At 42.0% G+C, this 14,595-nt stretch overlaps 1 protein-coding gene across 4 annotated transcripts; it reads right to left on the bottom strand.

Moving 5' to 3' along the window:
- Nucleotides 1-770: 770 nt before the first annotated feature.
- slitrk5 (SLIT and NTRK like family member 5) lies at nucleotides 771-7,891 on the bottom strand. Of its 4 annotated transcripts, XM_084101366.1 has the most exons (3): nucleotides 7,182-7,891; nucleotides 6,372-6,585; nucleotides 771-5,540 (listed from the first exon to the last, which is right to left on the bottom strand). In XM_084101366.1, exon 3 carries the CDS (start codon nucleotides 5,481-5,483, stop codon nucleotides 2,880-2,882), a length of 2,604 nt encoding a protein of 867 aa, XP_083957492.1. In that variant the 5' UTR covers nucleotides 5,484-5,540; nucleotides 6,372-6,585; nucleotides 7,182-7,891; the 3' UTR covers nucleotides 771-2,879. The 4 variants fall into 4 exon arrangements, with proteins under 4 accessions (XP_083957492.1, XP_083957491.1, XP_083957490.1 ...); XM_084101365.1 differs by lacking the exon at nucleotides 6,372-6,585; XM_084101364.1 differs by lacking the exon at nucleotides 7,182-7,891 and having other exon boundaries at nucleotides 6,372-6,678.
- Nucleotides 7,892-14,595: the final 6,704 nt, after the last annotated feature.

Raw genomic sequence — 14,595 nt, 5'->3', positions numbered from 1 at the left:
GGCAAACTAGTATTGTTACAGAGGCTTAAAATGACTCCCAACCTGCAAAATCAACGCACTTTAACGTTTCCCCACGGCTCAAGGAGTTCCATTAAATACCATGATTAAACTAATCAACAGACTCATTGGTGCCTGTCAGATATCATCGCTGCCTTCTCAATTAGCCAAACCTCCTTGAACTCAATTGCAAATGTTGTCAATCGCATGCCATCTCCCTCCCAGGTCCTCTCTGCTGCAGTGACACCCCCCTAAAATGAGATAAGTGAAATAATCAGTGGGGAAATTAAACATCGTAGCATCCCCTGACGGCCCCTCCCAAAGCCCATCATGCCGATTAAGAGGCATCATTTGAGATTTGTGGATTTGGAAGTATGCAATTTATGTTTTTTGTCTTACTTTTGTGCCACCAAACCGGTAATGCAGCCCTCGCTGTTCAAAACATCCTTCGGTTCAGAGTGCACATTAGCTCGGAAGCCAAAAACAATATCAGCTAATGGTACGAGGAACGGGCAAACGTTAAAATGGACATAATTTTGGTGATGGGGCTGGAAACATTCAGTACCATATTGCACAGTTTTGGAATGCATCCTAAACATGCCACAGCAACAGCTGCGGGTTTTTTCCCCCCAAAACCGTAGAAGAAAGACACCCCTGGCATTTGACCTTGCCATGCAGATATCCTTGACGCAGATGGATGCAAATGATTTTTCCTTGCTGTAGAGCGTGAACCCAGGAGACTGATCCTGAAGACTCCAATTATGATTTTGTGATTCAATGCACAACATTTTATTTATGTCTGTTAATCCAGATTTTCATCGATCAAAAATGACAGAAAACAAGTAACACAAAATAAGTTTAAACGGTTAGGCATGAAAAAAAAAAAAAAAAAAAAAAAATGCACAGTCACCTGACAATCAGCCCTTGCACATTATTAATTACATTAACATCCCTCAGCAGCACATCGGTGTGTAACAGTATGTCAAGGTCGGTCCTCTCATAATAGCCCCTTTGTGGCTTTACAAAGTTGCGACTCACCCTCTTCAGCTTATAAAGACAAGTTGTCAGGTTACCCAAATTATTCAAGCCCCTCATCCTCAGATGCAACCTTCATTTTCCGCAGCTATAAAAAGATCCACATCATGCTCAAAGTGGAATAGGACCCTTGAGCCTAGTGAGGCACTGGGTACAAAGCAGACCTCTTTATCATTGAGTAGAGGGCCAGGTCAGCTTGCCTCCTCGCTTCCTCTCAACACTTGACACAGCAATTTAAAATCCACCGGCAGATACAGCTGTACCAATATTTTAGTCCGTCGTGGAATATAGGGCAAATGGGGAAGTACTTTTAAAGCCCCTTTAAAGATCAAAGTAGCACTGGAAAAATCCATCGATCCAAGAGCTTCTAAACAACTAGCAATCTCCAAAACGAGTTTGAGATTGATCGATGCAAACCCTCATTTTAAAGTCTTCTGCTTGCATATATACGTTGCTTTATCACTTGGGTCATGCAAGAATGCTATAATTTCACCTGTTCGTAATAATAGCTTATTACGGCAGAAAAGCTCTTATTGATTTCTTGTTCTTTCCCACACCCTAAGAGTAGTTTACCCTATTTAGTACAGTATTGTGTGCTCTGCTCCCCTGCTTGAAGAATAAGGGGTTTGTGAGCAGAACCGATACATAGGTTCACCGAGTATCAGTTTGGTGCATTGATCTGAGCTATTGAATTAACTCCTGTCAACTCACAATGAGCCTGTGATTGTTGGTTACCTGGCGAAAGCTGTTATCAAGCTCGTTTTAATTTCCAACAAAGATCTATAAGAACCGGACATCATATTTATTGATGACATAAACATATTTTGGTCAATATAGTGCAATAAGTGCAAAGCAATCAAAACAATGAAAACGATAAGGGAAAGAGAATTGCGAATGCTTGTATAAAAATAGGTGTTACATTAAAATATCAGTATTACACAACATAATTATTACTTCAATTATTATTTATGAATTTTGATATAACATATTAAAAATACATATTAAGAATGAATACACATATTCATTTTTAATATATAATATTTCTTCTAATGTTAGCTGGGAAGACCCTATGGCCTTCCATCTTCCAAAAAAGTGCAGACAGCATACAAAGACACTTTTCCTTTGAAATCGTTAAATGATGCAAAGTCTCTCTTCGACATTGGGGTGTGCCACTGCTCAAAAAAAGCCACTTGTACAATGCAAGCTACAGTAAGTGATCGGAAACTACAAACAAAATGTTCGTACAGAGAATCATGGGACATGACACACATAATATTGATGAGCATTGAAATTTTTTTTGAAAATACATGGCAAAGAGTATACCAATAAATACAGTACTTACTTACAGACTAAAGCAGAGGAATTGTCCTGCTCGATTGGATGCGCTGCTGTATAGTGTTTATGTCAGAAAGTATTTTTTTTTTGTTCCTCTCTCTCTTTTGATCTTGTATGTGAAAGCCCTCCCGACCCCCTTAAATTCACAATAGTTGTATGATTATATTCCTGAAAATGAATTTGGGTGAGATTAATCTGTACACTTAGATTTATGCGTATTCAATCATCGACTTAAAAAAATAGATTTTGCATCGCCAGTTTTATATCACAACTCGTGCTTTCATCCAAGTTCAGCGAGCACTATTTATTTATTTTCATTCTTAGTTATTTCTGTAATGCCATGTGGTTCTGAAATTAAAGTAACATAGTTCGGCACACCCCACTGAAGGTTTTGGAATTTTTTTTTTTTTTTTTTTTTTTTTAAGTTGGTTTATATTGTGCCAAGGCACCCTCCAGTTTGAGTCAGTAAAAGGGGAAAAATGCGTCTACTGCATTTATAGATAGACCAAGGTTTAAAACTGGCTCTGTGTTGTCTGTTTCTCAAGAACTTCGAGGTAGTCCGGCTCTATTTGAAGTTTTGCCTTTAGTTCCAAATAGTCATTTCTATTGGGCTCCACAAAGACAGTACTTGGCGCTGTACCATAAAGCATAGTCTCTCGTATTCCTTCAGGATGTAAGAACTGGCGCCTCACGTCGAAGTTTGGTTGGTATGTGTACGGGACAGGGCCAGTGTACTTATATTCAAACCTGCTGCCAGCAGTCGATGGAGATTTATCCGGCTCCAGAATCCCTCTAAAGAAGTGTTCTGCATCCTGAACAGGAGACGGCTGCTCGCGAGGCTCGATGGTGCTCACCGTGTAATTGGGGCTCCTCAAGGTGACCTCCTGGTCCTCATCAGCATTACTCCTGTAGGTGACCTTGAGTTCGTGCAGGTCGTGGTAATCCTCCACGGCGTTCCCTTCCCGGGACCTGTAGATTGGGTTTTTGCACATGTGACCTAATGGATGGGGGATGTACTCATAGACGTGACCCGCCGGGGCCTTGACCTTGGGGACAGAGCGATTACTATAGAGATTGTACTGCAGGTTGAAGGAGCTCACGTCCGAGTTGTTTGTGCTGGTACGGTCGCTCTGAGACTTTTTACGCCTCTTCATCACCACCACAAACAGGCCGGCTGCCACAAACACGGACATTATGAAAACAAGAAGGAGGCTGAGAATCAGAACAGACAAAGGGACATTACTGGAAGTGGTGTTAAACCTCTGGGGTGTCTCAGTGGTGGTGATCCGGTCTGCTGAAGGCTCCTCGGAAGGAACCACGGTGGACACGATGACGTCAGAGTAATCTGGACATAACTGCTCAGAAGGGACAACCCGCATATCCTGCTCCGCAACCCGCTTGGGTGTCACGCATTTGACGTCGTTCACCACCGTTCCAGTGTTCAGCTGCTCCAACCAGATCTTCATGCCAACCGCATCGCAGGTGCAATCCCAAGGGTTCTCGAACAGGTCAATCTGAACCAATGCTTTCAACTGGTCTAGAACTCCACTCACAGGCAGGTTTTGAAATTGGTTGCTGCGAAGGTTGAGGCGGGATAGAGACAGACTAGAGAAGATGCCTCCTGGCAAAGTTTTTAAAAGATTGTTATTGAGGAAAAGTAGCTGAAGGTTGGGCACAAAGCGGAAGGTGCCACCCACAATCTCTCGAATCTTATTATATTCTAAATACAAGTACTGCAGACTCTTTAGCCCAAAGAACATATCTGCTGTGAGTCTGTCAATCAAATTGCCATTTAAGTACAGCCTACGTAGGTTAATTAAATCCCCAAAGGCTCTGTCGTGTATGAGTGCTATCCGATTGTTTCCCAGGTGCAATAAATCCAGTCCCTCAGCCTCCACGAAGTCAGATCTACGTACGACGGGGATGTAGTTCCCCGTGAGGTACATCTTTTTAGGATTGTATGGCTTGGGCTTAAGATCTGATATGTTTTCAATCTTCCTTTCCTGGCAGTTGACATTGAGCCCCAGGTCAGAGATTTGCAGATTGCATGTACAGGTGGTGGGGCAGTCCAAAGGCACGGGAGATTTGGTCTGAAAAGCAATGATGGGCCCGTAGTTGTAGGGGTTGGCTGGGATTCGAGATGTGGGCTTGGACTTGGTTTTGCTGGATTGGCGGGTGCCCTTGGTCGGCCTAGATGAGGATCGCAGGACGGCCGAAGACGTGGCTGATGCTGTCACAGCTGCCGGTGTGGTCTGGAAATAGCTGCTGGTGCTGAGCGGGGGAGGTGGGCGCATCTCGTACTCTGATATGGCCCTTCTGGGACACAGTTCCTGCTTTGAGACCTCGTCCAGATCCCTGCCATGGAGCCTGAAAGGAGTCTCACAAACCACCTCCCCCACCAGAGCAGTGTAGGCGATGCTCTCCAGCCAAGCCTTAAGCGCAATGAGCTCGCAAGAGCAATTCCACAGATTTTCCTCAAGCTGTAATTCCACTACTTTGTCCATATGCTCCAAAAGGCCGATGTAAGGGAACATTTTTAAGCGATTTCCCCTAAGATCCAGGTGCGTCAAGGGCACATTTCGGAAAATGTTCGTGGGCAGAGAGGACAACAAATTGTCATTGAGAATCAACACAGTCAGTTGATGAAGCCTGCTCAGAGCATTAGGTTCAATAGCGCTAATAAAATTATAGTCAATCTGCAGGTATTCTAGGCTCTCGAGTCCGGCGAAAGTGTCGTCCCGAAGAATGTCTATTTTGTTATTGTTCAAATGTAATCTCTTTAATCCCTGGAGTCCATTGAACGCCCCAGTCTCCACCTCAGATATGTCATTATTACCTAAATGCAAAATGGTAGCTCCAGTATAGTTGATGAAGTCATTGACAGACAATCTTTTTAGCAAATTACCTGTCAGTAAAAGATGGTACGTAGAAAATTGCACCGGGCTTATTTCCGACAGTCGCACAATGCCCCTGTTCTCACAACTGACTGTCAGAATGCCTTCCTTCTCCTCACAAGTGCACAGATTCCTACAGATCTCCCCATAATTGTCATACATCTCAACCAGACTCAGGGATGTGGCAACCACCAATATTATTTTCAGTATCCAGATATGCATTTTCTTGTGCAGGAATGGCCCGGCTCACGGTAGTGCAGTTGTAGTTTGGGGTGTCATCTAGAAAAGGAAAAGATGTGATGAATGTCTGTTACATGAACATGCAATATCTACATATGCAAACTATATTACATGGTGGACAATCACAAGATTATCTCAAAAACAAATGACAGGATCCTTCCAATTAATGTAAAGCAAACTGTTCCTACTTAATTTGAAAGCAGATGCTGATATTAATAACCAATGTGCACTGTTCTTTTGAATAAACTTTGAAAATGCAAGACATAATAAATGGATTTAATATAATGTTAGGCTATCTGTGTTTAATAATATCAGAATAGTCTCATACCAAACTCTATCAACTATATATATATATCAAATGCATCGATTTATTCAATACAATACATCATGTATATTATGTAATGCTCATGATATTTCAAACACAACCACATTATTTTCATCACGACACTCAGGCACATTTATGAAGACATACTGTAGAGGGTAGAACGAAGAGGGAAAAAAAGAGAAAACGTTATCGATCCTTATAGAAATTCAAAGTAACATCGACTGGCACAAACACTATCCAATGCGCAATGTGGGAATGCATTTTCAACATACTCTCCGGCGGCATCTCAACTCAAAGAGGCAAAACGTAAAGCCAGTTGCATGCATTGAACAAATCTCCATGGTTTCCAACTTGAAAATCTGCCGTTGAACGAGACAGATGAGCAAATCTACATATCAATATCACTCAGCAAATCGCTTTAAATATCACGCAAGTAAAAACAAATGTTGTCTCAAAACAGAGACCATTTACATACACATATGCAAAAAAAAAAAATAATAATAAAAAAAAAAAATCAAGAATACAGTATATATTCCCGTACTCACCCCACATATCCGACGACTTCAGTTTTTATCAACTTTCAACCAGTATCAAAGTTAAACGTCGGAGTGCACGACACATCTATGCTTCACAAAGGTGCCTATGTTGAATTTCTCCCTTTGATGCTATATGTGACAGTCATAGCTCGTCCCTCAGGCGACAAAGACGCGAGTTGATTAAAATCAAAACGCGACGTCATCGATTATAGCCCGATTCCATCTTGATGGGGAGCAAACAATACTATATTAAACCATTTTTATTGTCTAGAAGCATTTGTATTCATGTTAATCAACCTCTCTCTCTTTCTCACTCCCTCTCTCGTTCTCCCCCCTCTCTCCCACATAAACACACACTTGGACGCACAAAGACACGCACACACACACACACACACACACACACACATTCACATTCACAGATACAGCACATAAATCTAAAGTATATATTAGTCACGTTAATTATCTAGGGTTTCAATTTTATAAAATAAACAATAATTAAGTAAACAACAATATAACTGAGCCGATCCATTACAAAACAGCTCATTCATCGCGCACCCAAGCCGGTCTTTCCAAAGCAACGCGTAATGCTTCATAACTGAGGCTCTTAAATCTAACGCCCGAAGCGTGTGAAGCACATATGAAGTTGTGTAACGCATGCATAACTGAATATTTCAAAAAAACAGCACAAGTGTTCAAGAGGCAGTTTCAATGGCAGCGAGATAACTGCGTTTCAGCACCACGGACAGCTCCAGCCGCAAGAAAACGGGGCTTCGTATGAGATTGCTTGCTTTGCTTTGGAAGACAATCCATGTTGCTTACCCGCTTAAACGTGGTAAATTCGAAAACATAATTAGCACGGCCAATCTATAACCTTGAAGACACTGGTCCCTCTTCAGCCCGACTGTATAATAATCCGTGAAGTGGTTCGTGATCAGCCTGGGTATCACAAACTCTCGCTGGAAACGTGACGGTCAGCAGGCTGAAAAGAGGAAAAACGCAAGTTTAGGAATTTCTCTTGATGTGCATTGCCATTCCCTGGCACAATCCAACCAGTGCAGTGTCCATTTTAAACGGAATGTATCCACAAGCAAGGCAGTCTATCCTTTTTTCACAGAAACGGACGCGCAAAGTACGCATCCCCGAGACGCTTGTGAGTGGTACAGCTGGTATCGCGTTGTATATTGCCGGATGTACATGTGATTTCTTCGCTGATCTCTGGTTCCTCCAATGCTGTGTTGTCTGTTTTCATATTTTTTTTGTTTTATTTTTGTTTTGGCAAGAGGTTCCCATAAATCCGTCTTTGGAGATGTGTTGCCATCTTAACTAGACTTTCAACTAGTGGAACTTGGATTTCCATTGGCTCACTGTTGCTGTACTGTCGTCAGATCAATTGTAAATTTGGGGCAGGGTGGAATATTTATGAGATGACTTAAAATAAGAGCTTCGTGCACAATATGTTGCTCGCACACTGCCCTCTCTCTAGCTTATTTTACGCAACAGAACAGTTGAAGGGTAATGGCGATGGTAAGACAATCGGAGAGAGAAAGAAAGGAAGAAAAAAAGGCACCGTGTGTGTGTGTGTGTGTGTGTGTGAGAGAGAGAGAGAGAGAGAGAGAGAGAGAGAGAGGGAGAGACCCATAGAGGGCAGTGTAATTCGGTAAAAGAAGCTTTTGCCATCTGTATGCAGTACACGACACATTTAACTTGTTATATCCTATAGCTCAGTTCCATTTTGCATAATGGGCACAAAGTATATGCAAATCAAAATTGCAGCTAATTTACTTTGCACAAAATAAAGTTTTTTTTTTTTTTTTTTTTTTTTTCATGTGTGTGTTGTCATTTACACAAGCTGGTTGAGAGAGAAAGACGTCAACCAATGCCCAATCAACCACATCACCCTTAAGGCAGAGATCAGCAAAGCTTCCTAAGCTTGCATGGAGCAAGCTTTTACTTCTAATCCCTGATCTTTCATTTGGGAGAAAGATAAGCTAAATGACAGGCAACCTTCAACATTGGGTTTCTGATTTTTCACCTGGAGGCTGATATACTGTACAGTGTCGGATAAATATAATGTTTACCCCAAAAGATGTATGAAATCATTGCATTAGTTTACAAAATATCAAAAAAAGGAAAAACACAAAAAACGAAATTGGTTGTAGATGATTAAACAATAGATTTACTGCTCAAAATACATAGACAAAATATTTTAAAAATATTTTAATACTATTTCAACATTTTTTTAAGCAAAATATTTCAGAAAAAAGGTTTTAAAATGATAATTCAATATATTTTTAAAACAAATGCAAAATAAGCAAGTAAGAATAATAATGATAATAATAAACATATATAAACAGAAAGAAAAAATAAAGATAAAAAAAAACTTATTGTTGGAATGTCTTTGGAATGTCATATATATATATATATATATATATATATACACACACACATATATATATATATATATATATATATATATATATATATATATATATATATATATATAAACATGACTCAAATTATTTGGTTTGTGTTTTTGTTTTGTTTTTTTGTATCTAATGTAGTGACATTTTTAAGCATTACATAAGCATTTTTAGTGTGGCTATCACACACTAAAATATCCAAATTCACACATACCAGGCCTGAAGACCAGTGCTACATGTTTTCTTAAACACATTACCCTCTTTAACTGCCAGCCGTTGATTTATAAGGGCTCAGCTCCAATTACACCTCAAGAGCCACTGAGCACTCTGAGTGTAAATAGAATTAACTCCAGCATGCTAAAGCTCGTATGTCCTAAGGAATCTCCTCCTTTGTCCTCTTTTGTATGATAATTTGTGATGTCCACCTCTCTTACCATTCCAATGAGGACAGTAAGCAAGTGTGACATCTACGACATCTTTAGCGTGGCATTGAAATTAACCACTAACATGCATTAAATTATTTAAGTCACATGCTGTGGCTAATCGCATTAAACTGTTACAGTTATAGGACATTTCCTGTTGTGAAGGACAAATCTCCAAAACTGAAATACCATTAACGTAATCTTTCAGAAAGTCCCACTCAGCATAGTACACTCAGAATGCAGATTCAGCCAGAATACATTATAGTCACTGTGCCGCAAAACTTACGGCTTCACGGTATCCGTAGTGCACACTTTACATGAATAGGTGTCCCATTACTTCTTCTTTTTTTATCATCTGAACTATATATTATCTAACATTAAATCAGCATATCATGGTGCTGTTAAATGCTTGATTCAGGGTTAGACTTTCTATGTGCGATTTTCAATACTGCACAGCTTTAAAGTATATGGTAAATGGTAAAATTGACAGCAATTTCCATTCTCAAATTTCCATTTTTTTATGTTATGTGAACAGCATTTACTAAACCAGAAAATACGTTAAATATATAAATTGGCATTTCTTTTTTTTACCATATACAGTATAAGGACAACACACTCTCTTGAAATGACTCACTGCATAGAAATCTTTGAAATTACAGTAAATGCTTTGGAATTAGTAATGAAGACTCATTCTAACTAGTAATGCCAACCTGGCTGTTTCTAAGCAAGATTAATTAAAGTAATTCTGCATAAAAGAACATTTTATGAACTAACTAACAACTAACCAACTTACAGAGTGAGAATTATGCTAATAACTTTCCACCTGTAAGTAAGACACAAATACAGTGCAATGAAAGGTTGGTGTTAAAAGTTGACGTGAAACTATTTTTATGTAGCATTTATGAGTCTATATGTGATGGGTTACTTTGAATAATTAAAGCATATGTTGAATATGAACATTTTTATATCTGAACTCAGATATTGCTTATGTAATATATTATGTCTATGAATGCCAAAGTCTATAATGCCACACTGTCTACCTACACAAATGAATGCAATTCTTATACAGAGATTGCATCAAGAACTGTAGGAGCGGCATTGTTTCCCCACATATACACAAGGTTGGATGACAAAGTCTTGACTTGAAGAAGCAAAATCAATTTTAGCATATGTTGTGACCGACAAAGTCAACTGATTCTTCACTGCGGAAGAAATGGAAGAAGAAAACTAAAGCTGCATTCAATCAAATCATCAGCAAATATTGGCATAGATGATTGGATTGGAATAGAGTTTGAAACATGTTGTCTTTACTCCTAAAGAAAGAGCTTAAATTCTCTATGGCAGTGCACACTGTAAATAAATGATTTCTCAATGTTGTAAATAAAACAATATATGCATGTTTTACATGAAAATACTATTTCTGTCCTTGGTAACCCTTTAAAGAAACTTAAAACAGGAGAAAGTTCTTACTTTGGATAATGTTGGCTGGTTTCAGAAGACTTAGACAAATGTGCTATTTTCCAGAGAAATAGCGTGACATACCTTGTGCTTTAGTACATCTAACTCACTCTCTTTGCCCTCCACTATGGTATTTCCCAGAAAGGTTGGGATAAACCACACTTTTAATGCATGTAAAAGCCTTCCCACAAAGCACACCATAACCCTCCGGCCAGATGTCTCTAGACCTAACTTTACCGCAATAAAACGAGAGCTCACATATATGTTTCATTTATCAGCCAGTCATAAATCATATAAAGAGGTACTGAGGCATAACAAACACATCACTCCTGGATATTACAGCCAGTGTGAGAGTGCATATTCCATCTTGGCTTCTGCTCATAATGCAGGTCTTTGAGGGGGTTGTAATCAAAAGTTTCAAAGTTAAAGCGCAGCATTTATCAGCTGGCGCTCTGATGTAAAGTGTCGACTAGGATTCTGACTGAGGCGAGACAAGATTACCTGTTTGACAGGTAAGACAGATTGGTAAGACACAGGGAGGCTGTATATGGGCTCACCTTTGTTAATGCACTCTAAAGCAGAACCTTATTTCACCATATTGTGTGTTACTTTCTCCCATTCATAGTAATATGAAATAAATGAATATGAAGCAAATAATATTTGTGCTGTCTCTGTATATCTATATATCTGTAAGTATGTTTCTATGTGGGTTGAGGTTTGTTAAAATCACTAACCCAAAGCATGAGCAATCGTATTTAGCCTTAGCAAACACCCTGAATAATTGCATTTGACATTGCCTTTGCAAGCGAAACGAGAGCAGTTGTGGAACTGTGAAATCAAGAGAATAAAATACATTATGCATGGCTTTACATCTGAACAACAAGGTTAATGTAATTTTAACCTTACTCTTGTTCCACGTCATTATCAACATCATGGAACCTTTATATATCGGTTTAGCCCGTGAGAAGCCAAAATAACAGTAATAGACGTGTATCTGTAGAGGTGCTCAGTGCTTTCTTTTCACCACTCTGAAATTATGAAGGAGCCTTTGATGTCTATCAGATGTCCATAACCTCTCATAGCTCCTCGGACAACACTATTTATTCTCATTGTCCCCAGACAAGCAGGCAACCTCTGAAAGTAGAAACCGGCAGAGCAGAATTATTTTTAGACTGATCTACCACAGCTTATATATATATATATATATACACACACACTAAAATAGACACTTTTTAAGTTTCTTATGCACAACATGGCTGTATTTATTTGATAAAAAAAAACAAAAACAAAAAAAAAACAATGATATTGTGCAAATCTTATTAACATTTAAAATACCTGTTTTCTATTTGAATATATTTAAAAAAAAAAAATTATTCATGTTATGCAAAGCAGAATTTTCAGCATCATTACTCCAGTCTTTAGTGTCACATGGTCCTTTAGAAATCATTTGAACATGCTGATTTGCTGCTTATTTCCACAAAATAATAATAATAATAATAATAATAATAAGGACACATAAAGACATGTCGTCTTATTATATATATACAGTGTATATATATATATATATATATATATATATATATATATATATATATATATATTTTTTTTTTTTTTTTTTTTTTTTTTATTATTTTTTTTTGTGGAAATGCTGATGACTTTAATGTTTTATATTTTAAATGGAAACATTTTTTAACAGTACAGTCACATATGTTTGTCTGTCACTACAGTCTCTGTTCCATAACAGAAGACCAGACCAATACAGAAAGGCAACAATATGGGCATCCTACTCAGTCCCCTAGACCCTGTCGATCTGCTTCTGGCCATCTCCCAGGACCACCGCCCCATTTAGACCTACATAGAGGAATTCCTCCACCTCGCCCACCAGGTGTCCTGGAAAGAGACAGCCCTCAAGCACATCTTCTGGATAGGTCTGGATGATCTACTCTTTAGGCAATTCCCAGCCACTGCCACCACGTGTTCCTTGAGGGAATACATTGACAACATCCTGTGGGTAAGTGGATCGTCCTACACAATAGAAGCAGTTTCAGATTCTCTTTCCGTCGCTGCCACCCTTCCAGAATCTTGTCCCGCCGAGACCACCCTTCCAAAGTTTCATCCTGCCGAGACCACCTTTCCAGAGTCTAGTCCCGCCGAGACCACCCTTCCAAAGTCTCGTCCAGCTGAGACCACCCTTCCAGAGTCTCGTCCCCCCGAGACCACCCTTCCAGAGTCCCGTCCAGCCGAGACTACCCTTCCAGAATCTCGTCCCGCCGAGACCACCCTTCCAAAGTCTCATCCTGCCGAGATCACCCTTCCAGAGTCTCGTCCCGCCGAGACCATCCTTCCAGAGTCTCGTCCTGCCAAGATCACCCTTCCAGAGTCTCGTCCCGCCCAGACCACCCTTCCAGAGTCTCGTCCCGCCGAGATCACCCTTCCAGAGTCTCGTGCCGCCGAGACCACCCTTCCAGAGTCTCGTCCCGCCGAGATCACCCTTCCAGAGTCTCGTCCCATCATGGCCGCCACCCTTCCAGAGTCTCGTCCCGCCGAGACCGCCCTTCCAGAGTCTCGTCCCGCCGAGACCACCCTTCCAGAGTCTCGTCCCGCCGAGATCACCCTTCCAGAGTCTCGTCCCGCCCAGACCACCCTTCCAGAGTCTCGTCCCGCCGAGATCACCCTTCCAGAGTCTCGTGCCGCCGAGACCACCCTTCCAGAGTCTCGTCCCGCCGAGATCACCCTTCCAGAGTCTCGTCCCATCATGGCCGCCACCCTTCCAGAGTCTCGTCCCGCCGAGACCGCCCTTCCAGAGTCTCGTCCCGCCGAGACCACCCTTCCAGAGTCTCGTCCCGCCGAGATCACCCTTCCAGAGTCTCGTCCCGCCGAGACCCCTCCCCGGTTGCGCCATCTACGGGGGAGTACTTTAACGGTAACCAACTAAGTCACCACCTCCTCACTACATTTTCCATCATCCTCCCTGGCTCGTACCGCCGAGACCACCCTTCCAGAGTCCCGTCCAGCCGAGACCACCCTTCCAGAGTCTCGTCCCCCCGAGACCACCCTTCCAGAGTCTCGTCCCGCCGAGATCACCTTTCCAGAGTCTCGTGCCGCCGAGATCACCCTTCCAGAGTCTCGTCCCGCCGAGACCACCCTTCCAAAGTCTCATCCTGCCGAAACCACCCTTCCAGAGTCTCGTCCCGCCGAGATCACCCTTCCAGAGTCTCTTCCCGCCAAGATCACCCTTCCAGAGTCTCGTACCGCCGAGACCACCCTTCCAGAGTCTCGTCCCGCCGAGACCATCCTTCCAGAGTCTCGTCCCGCCAAGATCACCCTTCCAGAGTCTCGTCCCGCCCAGACCACCCTTCCAGAGTCTCGTCCCGCCGAGACCACCCTTCCAGAGTCTCGTACCGCCGAGACCACCCTTCCAGAGTCTCGTCCCGCCGAGACCATCCTTCCAGAGTCTCGTCCCGCCAAGATCACCCTTCCAGAGTCTCGTCCCGCCCAGACCACCCTTCCAGAGTCTCGTCCCGCCGAGACCACCCTTCCATAGTCTCGTCCCGCCGAGATCACCCTTCCAGAGTCTCTTCCCGCCAAGATCACCCTTCCAGAGTCTCGTCCCGCCGAGATCACCCTTCCAGAGTCTCTTCCCGCCAAGATCACCCTTCCAGAGTCTCGTCCCCCTGAGACCACCCTTCCATAGTCTCGTCCCGCCGAGATCACCCTTCCAGAGTCTCGTGCCGCCGAGATCACCCTTCCAGAGTCTCGTCCCGCCGAGACCACCCTTCCAAAGTCTCATCCTGCCGAGACCACCCTTCCAGAGTCTCGTGCCGGCGAGATCACCCTTCCAGAGTCTCTTCCCGCCAAGATCACCCTTCCAGAGTCTCGTCCCGCCGAGACCACCCTTCCAGAGTCTCGTCCTATCATGGCCGCCACCCTTCC

The sequence above is a fragment of the Abramis brama genome, assembly GCF_963993115.1.
Source record: "Abramis brama genome assembly, chromosome: 2".
Taxonomy (NCBI): Eukaryota; Metazoa; Chordata; class Actinopteri; order Cypriniformes; family Leuciscidae; genus Abramis; species Abramis brama.
This window is presented reverse-complemented; position numbering and strand designations above follow the sequence as displayed.

Bases quoted from the DNA above. Each gene is read 5' to 3' on its own strand.
- slitrk5 (XM_084101366.1), bottom strand. From the start codon at position 5,483: ATGCATATCTGGATACTGAAAATAATATTGGTGGTTGCCACATCCCTG.